General features: G+C 41.9%; 2 protein-coding genes across 3 annotated transcripts in view; both read right to left on the bottom strand.

The window, feature by feature from the left end:
* LOC107380425 (probable E3 ubiquitin-protein ligase HERC6) overlaps positions 1-3,576 on the bottom strand; it is a 36,343-nt gene extending 32,767 nt beyond the window's left edge. Inside the window, exon 1 of the mRNA XM_015951666.3 lies at positions 3,051-3,576. Within this exon, the coding sequence (XP_015807152.1) occupies positions 3,051-3,261 (211 nt within the window). The 5' untranslated portion in view covers positions 3,262-3,576. The remainder of the gene's footprint in view (positions 1-3,050) is intronic.
* A 2,259-nt stretch (positions 3,577-5,835) lies between these two features.
* On the bottom strand, positions 5,836-14,227 carry LOC107380427 (NACHT and WD repeat domain-containing protein 2). Of its 2 annotated transcripts, none has more exons than XM_015951672.3 (10): positions 14,079-14,227; positions 13,884-13,972; positions 12,393-12,500; positions 11,890-12,063; positions 11,659-11,794; positions 11,373-11,521; positions 10,960-11,301; positions 10,645-10,746; positions 9,157-9,895; positions 5,836-9,062 (listed from the first exon to the last, which is right to left on the bottom strand). In XM_015951672.3, exons 1-10 carry the CDS (start codon positions 14,164-14,166, stop codon positions 5,977-5,979), a joined length of 5,013 nt encoding a protein of 1,670 aa, XP_015807158.1. In that variant the 5' UTR covers positions 14,167-14,227; the 3' UTR covers positions 5,836-5,976. The 2 variants fall into 2 exon arrangements, with proteins under 2 accessions (XP_015807158.1, XP_054598706.1); XM_054742731.2 differs by having other exon boundaries at positions 11,403-11,521.

The raw sequence follows: 14,227 nt of genomic DNA, 5'->3' as shown, positions 1-14,227 counted from the left end.
AGGCTGCAGATAGATGAATAGAATAGAAAATCCCTTTATTGTTCCTCAGTGGGGAAAGCTAGACGTCACAGCAGCGATGACACTTATTACAGGAGAAAAAAAGGAGAATAAAAAATTTAAAAAAATGAATAAACAAGAAAACATAAATCCTGAATAGATTTTAAAAATGCTGATTATACCACAAGTAATGAATACCACTGATGCCTTTTATTTAAAACGGACTTGCTTGTGTGTCATTTGGTTATTCCACATTCAGTGTTAATGCAGAAATAAGTTTGTTTCCAAATTTAAAGGTTCAAAATTGCATGTTGATAAAGAAAATGTGCAAATTTGCCGTCACTTTTTCAAAAATATTAAGTTTGGCCCTCGACTCCGTCCCAGAGTTTCATTTCGGCCCCTTGTGAGTTTGAGTTTGACACCCCTGGTTTACACGGTCAGCGATAAGTGTTCACATGAACTGCGGCAGACAGCGGTAACCTGAGTTCCGAGGACTCGCTAATGGGAACGGTGGTTTGCTTAGGTACTATCAACAAATTTGTAGTCCTTTGTAAAGGAGTACAAAAAAATTTAAAACTTCCAGAATAATTTCCTAAATGACTCAAAATTACTTCTGACTTGTATAACTAAACTACATTTACGAGACACAACAGTTTTAACACATTTCACACAATCTGATCTTTTCTATTAGGATTCTATTCCAAATTTAAGAGATTTTTTAATAGCTCCTAGGTAAATTAGTCAAAATACCCAAAACCATTTCTCAATGTTGTTACTAAGCTAGACCAATGAGACACGGCAGTTTTTAATCACATTTCATACAATCCAATATTTTTTATTAGGATTTCTATCCAAAATTAAGGGATTTTTTTTCAATAGCTCCTAGGTAAATTAGTCAAAATACCCAAAACCATTTCTCAATGATGTTACTAAGCCAGACCAATGAGATATAGCAGTTATTATCGCGTTTCACAAGATCTGATCATTTTTATTAGGATTTTTATTAATAATAAAGTGATTTCTTTCAATAGCTCCTAGGTTAATTGATGTTACTACTCAAAACCATTTCTCAGTTATGTTACCAAGCTACACCAATGAGACACAGCAGTTTTTAATCACATTTCACAAGATCCAAAATATTTTATTATGATTTTATCAAAAATTAAGTGAGTTATTTCCATAGATGCTATGTAAATTCAAGTGGTGCTCGCTGCAGAACCACAAAGGCGGAGCTGCACCAGAAGGTGGAGCTGCACCAGAGTCAGCCCCGCCCATTCCAGAATCAGCCCCGCCCATTCTATCGGAGTCAGTCCAATTCCTTCCAGTTGCCAGACTTTATAGCATTCTGGAACCAAAGAGGGTGTTATAGCTAAAAAATGCAAGATTGAGGAGGGAGTTGAGAAGTGAATTGAACAGTTTTTGTAAAGGTTCCATATAATTAAAAATCTAACTTTTGGAACTTTTAATCATGTTATATTGTCATTTCCTCATAAGAAACACGCCAAAGCCATTTTTGGCCTCATTCATGCATTTTCTTCCCATCTCAGCTTCAATTTGGTCTCCTCCCCCAAAGCGGGTCTGGTCTTGGTTCTCAAATCTGGATATTCTGTGAATTTTCTGACAAATTATTTCTGAAATGACTTCTACTGAGACACCGCCAGAAAAATCATACATCCCATCTACAAAGACACACCAAATAACATAATTAAATGTAATGCCACCTCACTTTTATCAGATGTGGTGGTGTAGTGGTGATGGTGTCAGGTTGACTTGTAGTTTTGCGCAGGTTCGCCTCCCAGCAGTGGAAATATTCTATAATCTCTTTTCCTCATTTCTAGCTACACTTGCCAGTACTATGTTTACAACAATTTATTGGTATGCCGTTTAACATATAATGACTAATGTGTTTTTTTATTTATTCATTCATTTATTTAGCCAGTGTGAGTCCATCTGTGAGCAGAGTTTCAACTAAAATGCTGTTTAGGAACGACCAAATTCAAAGAACTTGTAGAGACATAAATATTTTGCTGAAAATGAACATTACAACTAAAATATGAACAAATTAAATGTTTCAGCTGGCTGAATAGATTGTTGCCGACCCCACCGAGAATCGAACCAGCATCAGCTGAGGGGAAAGCAAAATTTAAGTCAGACGATCTTGCCACTGGACTACCAGAACCCACAGGGAGAGGGTACATGCTGTTGTACATGACTTTTATTAGAGCGGCTGTGGGCAGATATTCGCTACGAGAAACCTTTTTATTTCGGGATATATTCAGACTTTGTCATGTAGCAAGTTATATTTATCTTGTTTAATTGGAGCACAGAACATAGCATTAACGACTGTAAACTAGTAACAGCCGTAATTCATGTGGGTCAGGTCAGTTTGCGATAAAGTTGAAAACAAAAACGGAAGTCAGTGGGCTAGGCTGAGTTTGCGTGAATGGGCGGGGTTGACTCTGGTGCAGCTCCACCTTTATGGTGCAGCTCCGCCTTTGTAGTTCTGCAGCAAGCACCCTCTCTGTAAATTGCTCTAAACACTCAAAACTATTTCTCAATGATGTTACAAAGCCAGATCGATGAGACACAGCAGTTTTTATCACATTTCACAAGATCTGATCTTTTTCACTAGGATTTTCATGAAAAATTCTGTGACTTCTTTCAATACCTCTTAGGTTATTGATTTTAATACCCAAAACCATTTTTCAATGATGCTTCTACGCCAGACCAAAGAGACGCAGCAGTTTTATAACATTTCACAAGATCCAACCTTTTTCATTAGGATTTTTATCAAAAATTGAGTAATTAATTTATCGCTGAAATGTCTGTCGAATATCCAACGTCCAACTTCAAGCTAACTTCACCGCGGCTACGGCGGAGAAACCCGGATGAAACGAAACTGAAACGTATCCCCTGACTGCGCAAGATTATATGACTCATGACTAAATGATAAACTCTTTAAACTCCAGGCTGAACTGAAAAAAATAAATAAAAACTTTCAAACACGAAAAACTGAACCGTTTACCCTAACCCTAATTGTGTCTCAAACTTACCGAGCATCTTAACTTTAGCATTCCTTCGGCCAAGCTGACCCATGGAGTTTTGTCCACAAGATAAGACTTTTCCGTCCCTCTGGAGGAATAAAGTGTGTTGCTCTCCGCAACAGACACTGGTTAAGTCCCCGGGACCGGACCAGGACACCGGACTAAAGGCTGCCTGTGGACCAAATTGTCCAGAGGAGCTGTCCCCCCAACAGAACAACATGTCTCTACCTGAAGTGACCACGCGACGCGTCCTCAGTATTCATCTTCTGCTGCTTTCATGTACTATTGGAGATAAATTAATTCACCTATAAAGGTTACAAGAAACAGCTAATTCGTAGATAAAAGAATGTCCCAACTGTGCTGTTCTTTTGTTAGACTTAAGTTGCTTATTCTGTGGTGAATATAGTTGCAACTTGTCAAAGACAAGTTATTTACCATGGCTTAAAAGCGATTTGTGAACCACGTGTTCCAATTTTACCTGAAGGCATTATAGTTGCCTAAGGACACGCCCATTTTCCCACATACAATTTTTATTTTAGAGATTTTCTTTTGAGTAGACGCATGACAATCACAACATTACTAATTAACATGAACATATTATAATTTACTGAAAACTATATTTATTTAACGGTTTAAATATAAAACGCCCCCTTTTATCTGAAATGTGAAATGTTTTGACATAGATGGTGTTTATTTTAATGTAAATAAATGTGAGCTGCTTTATCTACAGCCATATAGTTAATCAGAAATGAAAAAGAGAGTCTGAGTCAGCAAAATATTTTTAAAAATACATGACATTTTTTTAAAGGGGTCTATTTGGACTTTTTTCTCAAGGTACAGCGGTCTATAAAAACATAGTCATGAAGTTGCTTGTGTAAAAGATGGGTAGTTTACATCTTACTTATGAACCATAAAATATGAGATTCCATAGAAATATGAAATATCAATCTGATGGATCTTTGAATATTTTAACCAGAAGATCAGAACTTTTTATTGCAGGGATTACTTGACACTTCGTATTAACTCCAAGGAAAGAGAGAGTCAGGTTTATAATAGTTAAGAAATGTGTTTCTACACAATTTAAACAAGACTAACTTAAACACTCTGTGTACTGATGGACCATAGGTGGAGTGAGACGTGCGATGATGGTGTGTGTGTGTGGAATGTTATTATCAGAACCAGCGGATCCGGAGAAGCATTTAGTTCTGAGTGGGAGTGAAAGTTCACTCTAAACTACAGTTGGAGATTTCTAACACACATGAGACGCCATCTGTCGGTCTATGTACCCAGGGGCAGCCTCCATTTAGATCCAGAATGTCGAGGTCCTCTTGGACCCTCCTGGGAACCGAAGCTGGTAGAAAAGCAGCGGCGCTGACCAAACTAGTCTTGGAATGCTTCCAGGTCACGACAGGTTCATTGGTGTCAGCAAGACCCTGAAGGGGTCGTGAGGTTCAGCTTTTATTCTGAAGGAACTGTTGCGGTCAGGTGTAACTTGCAACAGATTTTATCCAGCTTGTCGAGGTTCTTTTAGCTGAAGAGGAAGTCCGGATGGCCTGTCCGAGACTTCTCTAGAATGCTTTGAACTAAAGAAAAGGTGGCGTGGGATAGTTTTTATAATTGTCATATTTTGGTTAACTGGCGAATCAGAATTTGACATGCAAAAGAGGGTTTATACAAACACCACAGAAAACCACGCCTTGCATCAGAAACAAAGGTTCTGACTGGATCAGACAAAAGGAAATGTGTCATGTAACTTCAGCATTATGTGTCATCAGTGTCTAGTACAAATGTCCGGGATTATAATTACTTGTAAAATACTACTGATCACAGGAGTATAATATCAAGTAATAACTTTGTCATTTCACAGATTGATTGAACTTTGGGCTCACATTATTATTGTAATAACAAAGTTGGTTGATTATGTGTTTATCAAGAGAGTTCTTCGTCTTCGTCTTGAGCTGTAACAGAGGTGAAGCAGTTCAGATGAGCAGAGTGCATGAAAGACCTTGGCCAATATCTCATGTAGATTAGCCTGTCAGAGACTCTATGTCTCTGCTCGAGCAGACACAGCAGATCATGACCTTTAGGTCAAAAATAGGACATTCATGACGCTACATTTGCATAAAATAACAGTTATCTCATCAGTTTTATTCTTGACATTTTCAGTGTCTTCCAGAATGAGCCATTGAGGGGTTTGTCACTTGAAAAAAAAAAGTTGTTCCTAGCCACGCCCCCCACCGCCCCCCCCCCCCTCTTCTCCAGGCTAGAGATGGTTCTGTGCTAATTTTTCCCATTTTGTGACATCACAAATGGGGACTTTTTGAAATGGTTTGTTTCCTAAACACAGACAGAAAATGGATGGACTGTTTTTTTTAACAATTGGAGTGTTTATAGAGGCAGTAGAGACCCCCATGGCAGCACAAAAGGTGAGCTTTTCATATGTCCCTTTAAACACAAATGATTTACGTAATGTGGTGGATCTGTGCGTTTTTCATTCCTGTCCAGCTATAAAAAAGTCCTTTAATCATTTAAGTCCATACTACACACACACTATCATAATCAAGGAGTAAACTGTTTTCCAGTTATTCTAATTAAAGACAAAAGACTGAGCTTGTAAGAACCTTGAGTTAAGTTTATTAGTGTTTATTCGGTGTTTGAGTATATATCCTGTGGAAAAGGTATATGTGGGGGAAAAGCAAAGCTACAATAAAGAACAATTTATGTCCATCTGCAAGTAACCAACACAGAAAGTAACTAAACAAGATAATCTGTTTGAAGATCAGTTAATGTACCAAAAAGTACATACATACAAGGAACAGCTGAAACAAAGGGTCAACAAACATACTCTTTCGGAGCTTTCCAAAACTAATATACGTTGTGTAGTTTAAAAATGGTTTTCTGTGTGCACCTAGCCCCAACCCAGCAAGAAATAACTCTAAGGCCAAGTAATATTGGGTTTGTCTTGACAAAAAAGGCTCAGTGGCTCTCTATCAAAGGGACATTTTTCCAGATGATCTTCTAAACTCTTCCTCTCTCTGATGAACTCTTCTTCACCCACTGTAACACCTGAAACAGCGTACACGCCTACAGATCCATCCTCAAAACCCACAAACACAGTCTGCTGCTCGCTCACAAACAGAAGCAGCGGCTTGCTGTGCAGCTGCACGCTTCCTATTTTCTCCCCGTCTGAGAGTCGTGCGACTGTGAGGATGAGCTTAGCATGCCGGTAACAGGTGCAGCTGTTGTCTGGGCTGGATATGTACGCAACATAGCACCCCGTGTTGTCCATGCAGGCCTTAATGACAGAACCCTCAGCTTTAAATGAGCACAGTCTGACCCGAGAAAGGTCTAAGACGTTGATGGAGTCATTTTCAGTAGATATGAGCGCACAGCTCCCATCAGAGGACATCTGAAAGTTCTGTGGCTGACAGTAAAACATATTAGGCAGATGAAAATGCCTGCACACTGTCTCCTCTGATAGCTTCCAGGTGTACACCGCCCCTGAGGCAATCATCACCACCACAAAGTCTGGGTGCTCTGAAAGTGTGTGGAAAGCAACGACAGACTCCGAGTTCTCCACGCAGGTGAAGCGCTTGCTGATCAAACCTGACCAAAGGCTGGCAGCCAGCAGGCCCCCACAGCAGAGCCCGATGAGGAACGTGCTCTCGGGGGACACCTGAGCATCAGCGAGATACTGGTGAATGCTGCACACTATAGCACCATGTGCAACCTTCCAAACGTGGGAGAGGCCTTGCTTGGACATGCTCACTCCAAAGTTACTATTAGGAGTGATCAGGATGTCTGCAGCTCTGCTGTTACTGATCCGCAGAATATTTTGTCTCGTTTTTGTCCGCCAAATATAGATTTCACCTACTGAGAGGGAAACCAGATGAACTCCATTTGGAGACAGCTGCAGCTTTTCTACAGATCCACAATGTTTGAAGTTAACATCTGGAATTCCAGTGGCTAAACTCCACCTCCACACGTTCTCTGACCCATCCGTGGAGTAAAACTGCTGCCGTGATTCCTCAACCACCACACCTGTCACTCCGCTTCGCATTTTTGGAGCAGATCCAACAGCATGGATCATCTCAGCATCCCACGTGGTCAGGCATCCATTCTGACTGATGTAGATGATATCTGAACCCAGCTTGAGAAGCATGTGAGGCGGTGTGTTTGTTTCTAATGAGATGACACACTCCCCGGTGCTGATCCTCCACACCAAGACGAAGGTGCAACCATCCAACAATGCCAGGAAAAAGTGTCCATCCATAGAGAGCACTGCTTGAGTGAAAGCTCTCCCTTCAGAAGCCAAAAACTGGTCCCACAGCTCCCAGTCACATGTATCCCACAGAGTCACCTTGTGTGGCTGGCACAGCAAAAGAGAACAGATGTCTCCTGAATAATCTGAGTTGAGGATGTCATAAAGATCATCCGGATTAAAGGTTTCTTTGATAAGCTTGGGTGTTTGAATGTTGTCAGCCACGTCCCATAATGCTATGCTCCCTGTCCTGTCAATGCACGCCATTTCTTGCTTCTCGTCATGCAGGATAATCAAAGTGACTGCGCTGCAGTTTGAGTTTGAACAGGTGCTAAGAAGACTGTTGGTTTTCATGTTAAACATGGATACGGTGCCGTCTTCCTGTCCACAGTACAGACACGAACCATTAAAGGGGCAAACCAAACAGGTGACAGAGCTGCTACACTGGAAACGTGTCACCGTCTCAGTGGAGAGATCAAAAACACTAACAAAAGTCTCCCCGTTTCCCCACATGCACAACTTCTTCCGCCATGCAACAAATCCAGTGACTCTGTTTACTGTTTGGCTCAACTGGGATTCGGTTCTCAGAGGGTTGTTAATCTCCAGAAGCCTCTCTGGGCCCGCCACGTCCCACGCGAACAGCCTGTTGCTTTGTGTTGAAAGCAGCAGAAATTGGCCGCTGCTTTTCACTCCCGTAAACATCAGCTCCTTCTGCTCAGGGCCCAGCGAAAGTTGGGCGAGATCGAAACACGAACCTTTCCTAATCCAAGCAGAACCGTCATCCATAACCTCTGCGACAACCCCACATTCGTTACCAGCAGCCTCTGTGACACACACCATATTGGCTTCTACCTCATACCCTGAATATCGAATGGGGGGAACAGAACAGGGACTGGGACAAACAACTAATCCTAATCCTCTCCTGGTTTGCCTTCGTTCTTGTCTGATGTCATTTATGTAACCTTCAAGATGAGGGAACACCTCCAGGTAAGGGAGGAGACTTGTCTCCATCACTGTTGGCAGATGAAGGGGTGAACTCTGCAGGAAGCAAGCACATGACTTCAAGATGCTTATTAGTAGCATTCTTTCTCTTAAAAACATTTTAGATGAGCCTCCACCAGCCTCCAGCATGGATACAAGGTCACCTAGTAGACCAGTTTGAACCATAGCTTGGTGAAAGCTGGAGGACATCAACAACCCGTGTTCAAACTCTGCAGACCTGCCACTCTGTAGCAAGTGATGGGGTAACTCTAAGAGCGTTCTCATGTCAACTCGGCGGACATTATCAGAGGAAGGATGTTTTGGTCCTGATGAAGAAGGCTGTTTCCTATCCCAACAACTCCACCGGTCACCAAAATAGTCTGCCATCTTTGAATGAATCCTTGTCCTTATCTCACTGGTGCCCAGATACTTCTTTTTAATGACCAACCCGAAATGCCTGCTCACCCAGAGCAAAACCTCCATGTTTAAAATGGTCCTTTTGATGAGAAAGTGTTTTAGATCTAAAAGCAGCCTCTCCACATCAACCTGTGTGACTTTCAGCTTAGAGGCGTGGCCCTCAGCGGGAGAAACATCTAGAAGACAGTCGTCACAGAACAGAAGGTCAGCGAGCTCGGCCTCAGAGAGCCCGGTTCTGGAGAGGGTGAGGTATGAGGCTGCACAAGCGACGAAGGAGCCATGTTTCAGTTCCAGGTGATCCAGGAGAGAAGAAATGGACAAATGGACCCCATCAGGGAGAGATGACTCTGTCACATCTGAGTCTGAAGAACAAAAAAGGTAAACAAGAAAAGGAGGTTAGGTGATTTTGTGTATTTTCTTGTTTCAATGGTCGTCTTTTTTTGGTCCCGTTCATACCAGAGCGCCAGAGTGAGGCGTGTGCATGCAGGAGCCGTGCATAGAGAGGCAGACAACAGGAAGTCAGAGCCTGGTTCACCAGAGCTTGTTGTCCTGATGTCACCCTCCTCCTTGAAGTTTTCAGCAGAGATTCCATTAACTTCCCACATTGTTTCCTGTTTACTGATTCCAGCTGAATGCAAACGAATCCTGACTTCTTTGCGACTGATGCACGGCCCTCTGAATAATGGGATTCGATGGATTGCAGGAAATGTGTACAGTTGGAAGAAGCTGTGATGATGAGCTGGACTTCATCAGGGAGGGGGGAGGGAAGGCTCCTGATTATCCGAGCTGCAACGTCATCTTCCAGTTGATCCAAACCATCAAGTATTAGAACAAGAGGACACTTTGTGGAAGGGAGTAATGAGAGGAGACATTCAAGATGCTGTTCAAGTTCAGACAGACGCACCGTGGTGATGTCATAATGAGGTATTTTAGGACCAGATTTGGTACAGAGGTTTAGGTCGCCATCGTGGTTGTGATGAGAATCTAGAACAGATGTTGAGCAGCTGCTGGTTTTGTTCTCGGCTGGACCAGTGAAGCAGAAGTTGGGGCCATTTTTAGACAAAGACTGGACGCCATATCTGTGAGCGATTTGAGAACACATACTGGAGAGCAGATGCTCTGGAGTCGTGTTGACTGACAGACTACAAAAATAACTGATCACCACAGGATCACTGTCTGATAGCCAGGATTTAATCTGTGGAGAAAAGAGAGATTAGGTTTGACTGTTCCCGGGACCCTGCATCCACGTATGAGGACGTTAGCTTCTTGCACTTTAATGTTTATTCCAAAATGGTTCAAAAGACGGTAACTAGATTCTTTGGTTTCTGACTGAGAACCTTCACCAGCACACTTTAATATTTATTTCTCTTCAACTTAGACATTTTTTATTTTTATTTAGACACTTGATATTGACTTTAAGTTAAAAAAAATACTCTTTTTATTTCTTTTTTTGTTTTTGTTTTTTTATTTAGAAAATGTATCAACATTTTTATTTAATTCTATTCTACATCTCACTAAATACAAATTTGGGTCTCAGGAGGTTGACATCATGCGGTAGAGATAAATATCTTTATTTTTCATCTATTTTTAAAAATTCACCAAGCACGAATCTAATAGTAGGATTAAAGCCATTCAAAGCCATTAATTAAATAAAGTAATAAATAGAGAAAGTCTATTTTATATTAAAATAGCATCTGCAGAAAAAGTTGTAACCTAATAGTCTGAAAACTGCAGAGCTGACTGCTTAGTTTGTAGAATTCCAGAAACCACTGAATCTTCAGTGCAATAACTATCTTTAATCCATCAACTTAAGTACTTAACCTCATAAATAACACATTTGTTGCCCTAAAATACTTATTTTATAGTAGATTTTGTTTTCTAAAAGTCAGTCAGTTAGGAACATAAAATGTGAATGATTTTTTTATAACATTTTATTGCTCAGACCTGCTGGGCGCAGTGTGCGGCCAGCACCGACTTCCCTGTGCACGGTCCCCCAGTCACCACTAGAGGACACCGATGCTTCCTTTGCAACACAAAAGCTTTGATCTGAAACAAACCAGAGAAACTGTAATTAGTGATCTGCAGAAGTAACTCTCACAAAGGAAGCTTTAAACGGAAGAAAAATGAAAAAACTGTAAAAGATCATCAAAATCATGGATATGCTCATTTTATTCATTAACAAAGTAAAAGTATTTTTATTCAGTGAGTTGCAACATAATAAGAATAATACTTAGAAAAGCATTCATGACAAAGCCTGACCTTGTCCTCCTCTGGTAAAATGATGTCATAAAATCCTGACAGGCTGTTGCACGTCTGCTCAGACCTCTCCCAACATAAAGCCTCTCCAGTGCGAGTGTCTCCTCCCAACAGAGAAGTGTTCAAGTTTTCAGTTAACATCACGAGGTCCGCGAACACCTGCTGGCACAGGGACTCTGTGTAGCTTCGCCTCCTGACTGTAGTGTAACCATGACGACGGTCACACTCTGTGGTTGTGTTGTACAGCAGAAGTTGGGAGGAACTGACGAGAGCAGGGAGGAATTGGTCACACAGATCAGACAATAAATCGTTCTGGGTGGGCGATGGTGGGTCCAAGATCTTAAACTGGACATTCAAGATATTCAAATTAGATTTTTGGCTCTGTGATGAACTCCATTAAAGGGCAGGAGGTTCACCTCTGACTTAGTCTGCAGCTGTGACTTCACCTGTGTTTCCCCTCTGTCTTCATTTGCATTAATCACCTTGTGGACGTAGACCACACAGCCACTGGAGATGCGGCCTACTGGGCACTTTTCTAGAGCAAATCGCAGGTCTGCATCCAGAGCTGGAGACAAACCACAAGATATGGAATGGATTTGGTTTAATGAACAGCTGAAGGTGTTCCGGATTTCATCTACACATCACCTTGAGATTATCTAATGTTCCAACTAAAATCTACTCAGACTAATGTCTTTGTTTCACCTGATCTGCAGAGAACACGTCCTCTGTCGGGGGTCATGACCTTGTTGTGGACACACAGACTCACAGCTGTCTGAAAGACCCTTCTCAGCTCTTCTTCATATTTCGTGTTGCTGCAGCCTTCTTTTGTCACTTCTGCCTGTTGAGATTAAAAATACAACTTTTCCTGCTCATTCAACAAATACTAATCACAAATTCACAAGAAGAGACAGTGGTGAGCAGAAGCAAGCTGACCTGAGGTCTCAGACAGTAGGAGGGAGGAACGGTGTTCTCATCCCGCTGGTACGCCCCCTCCAGACGCCGGGTGCAGACGCCCTCCTGCTGGCTCTCCTGCAGGAGTAGCTGGTACTCTGACACCTCCACCTGGGTGGGCAGACCGGCTGTTCCATACCGATGTCCAATTAGAGCCTGCACCACCACCACCATGTGGACACAGAAGGGACAGCAGAGTGAGAAGCAAGGGTTGGTGTTGATGGTGTTGATTTGTGCACCTGTGTGTCCTGTGCTGACTTGGTTAGTTGTGATTTCTGTTTCTAATCATTTGTTTCAGACCACCTCTGATTCAGCTTCAGGACATTTAGGGAGTTTTATTCATTTTTGATGACCATACATCTTTTTATAACATGGCCTGATCAACTTTTATCTAACGATGAATGACTGGAGCAATGAAAAGTAAAAAATCTATCTCAAAAGAGACATTTTTGTGTTTTCTCATGTTTTCAGTTGTTGCTATTAACCAGTAAAAATGGTCCAGCTGAGCTCTCCCTGCATTGCTCAATTAGCTGCTGTCTGGTGTTTTCATCTGGCCAATGACGGGGATCACTGGACTCAAACGGGTCGATGACCTGCAGAGAAAACACACACACACACACACACACACACACACACACACACACACACACACACACACACACACACACACACACACGAAGGCTTTCAAGAATCTAGAGGAGAGATGTGACCTCAAAATTAGCACCGAAACAGACAAGTACGATTCAAACGAATAAACCTGATGTTTGTCCTTCATCTCATTACACAAAAGAATACACCAAACAATGGGCTGATCGACCTGCCCTGGGGTGATTCATCACACACACACACACACACACACACACACGCACGCACGCACGCACGCACACACACACACACACACACGCGCGCGCGCGCGCTAAAGCAAAAATACACACAATGCATTCCTGTAACAGCTGCTTGTCGTCTTTGTTGTTAAATCTAATTACATGAGCTGAATCAATTGTGCCTTTACAAAGATGGCTTTATGTATATATTAAGAAATAAGCACACACACACACACACACACACACACACACACACCTAATGGCAGTCGAACGCAACTGCTTTCGCATCATAAAGTTACTAGTAATAAAGACTACGTGTCATAATAAAAATTGTTTATATGTAAAGTTTTGCACAAAAATAACTTGTATTTTAATTACATGACATACATTTTAATTTATTATCTGTAAAAAACAGGATTAAGTAATTAAACCGAAGGGTGTGGCCTCATTAGTAAAAACCATGAACTGAACCGTTTAAAGGATTTCCACTCATCAGGTAACTTCCTCCAGTTTCCTCTATTCAAATATTTCATTTTCTCAAGCTTGATAAAGGGCATTGTACTCTTGAGCCTGGATGTGTTGCCTTGGCAACAGAGGAAAGACTAAAGAATCCAAAGGAAGTCCCTTTAGTTCTCTGGGAGACCACAGGTGATGACTTTCAAGTTCCATCCAACCATGCATTTTCTAAACCAGTTTATCCACGCAAGGATGGTGGGGGGACTGGTGCATATCTCCAGCAATCTCTGAGCAAGCAGGCGGGGTACACCCTGAACATGTTGCCAGTCCATCAAAGGGAACACAGAGACACACAGGACAAACAACCAAACACACACACGTAACCAATCAACCTGACATGTTTTTGGACTTTGGGAGGAAGCCAGAGTACCCGAAGAAAAGCCACACATGGACAGGGAGAACACGCAAACTCCATGCAGAAGGATTTGAACCCAGGACCTTCTAGCTGCAAGGCAACAGCGCTATGCACTGCACCACTGTGTAGCCCAACTTTCAAGTTGCATTATTGAAATTTTCACAAACTACTGTTTTAAGCCAAGAGGAAAAGAAAATTTAAAAATCCTTTTGCTGTACTTGTTAAAAACTAACACGTGCAGCATTTAGTGACGTGAGCAGGATTTACAGATGTGGACTAACCCGGACATCCAGTTCCAACGAGTGTCTGCAGTGCTCTCTAAACCTGGGGAACACATTCTCTCGGAGGGCTCTACGCTCGACCACACTGTCTGTACGCAACAAAAACAGGATCCAGATAGTCACTTCACAGACGAGGAGATAACACAATCCATAAAATGCACAACTTCTGTTAAAGTCAAAAGACTCATTCTTTACCTTCTGGGTTGGAGCACAAGTAGAGTTTCACACAGGTTGAGCTGCAGCTGGAAGGTGAGGAGAAACAGTCTTTTCCTGTGGAGAGCATGTCTACCCGGCAGCTTTAGTCCAAGACAAACAAACAAACAAACAAACAAACAAAAAAAAAA

Source organism: Nothobranchius furzeri, chromosome 13, assembly GCF_043380555.1.
Source record: "Nothobranchius furzeri strain GRZ-AD chromosome 13, NfurGRZ-RIMD1, whole genome shotgun sequence".
In the NCBI taxonomy this organism is placed as follows: domain Eukaryota; kingdom Metazoa; phylum Chordata; class Actinopteri; order Cyprinodontiformes; family Nothobranchiidae; genus Nothobranchius; species Nothobranchius furzeri.
This window is presented reverse-complemented; position numbering and strand designations above follow the sequence as displayed.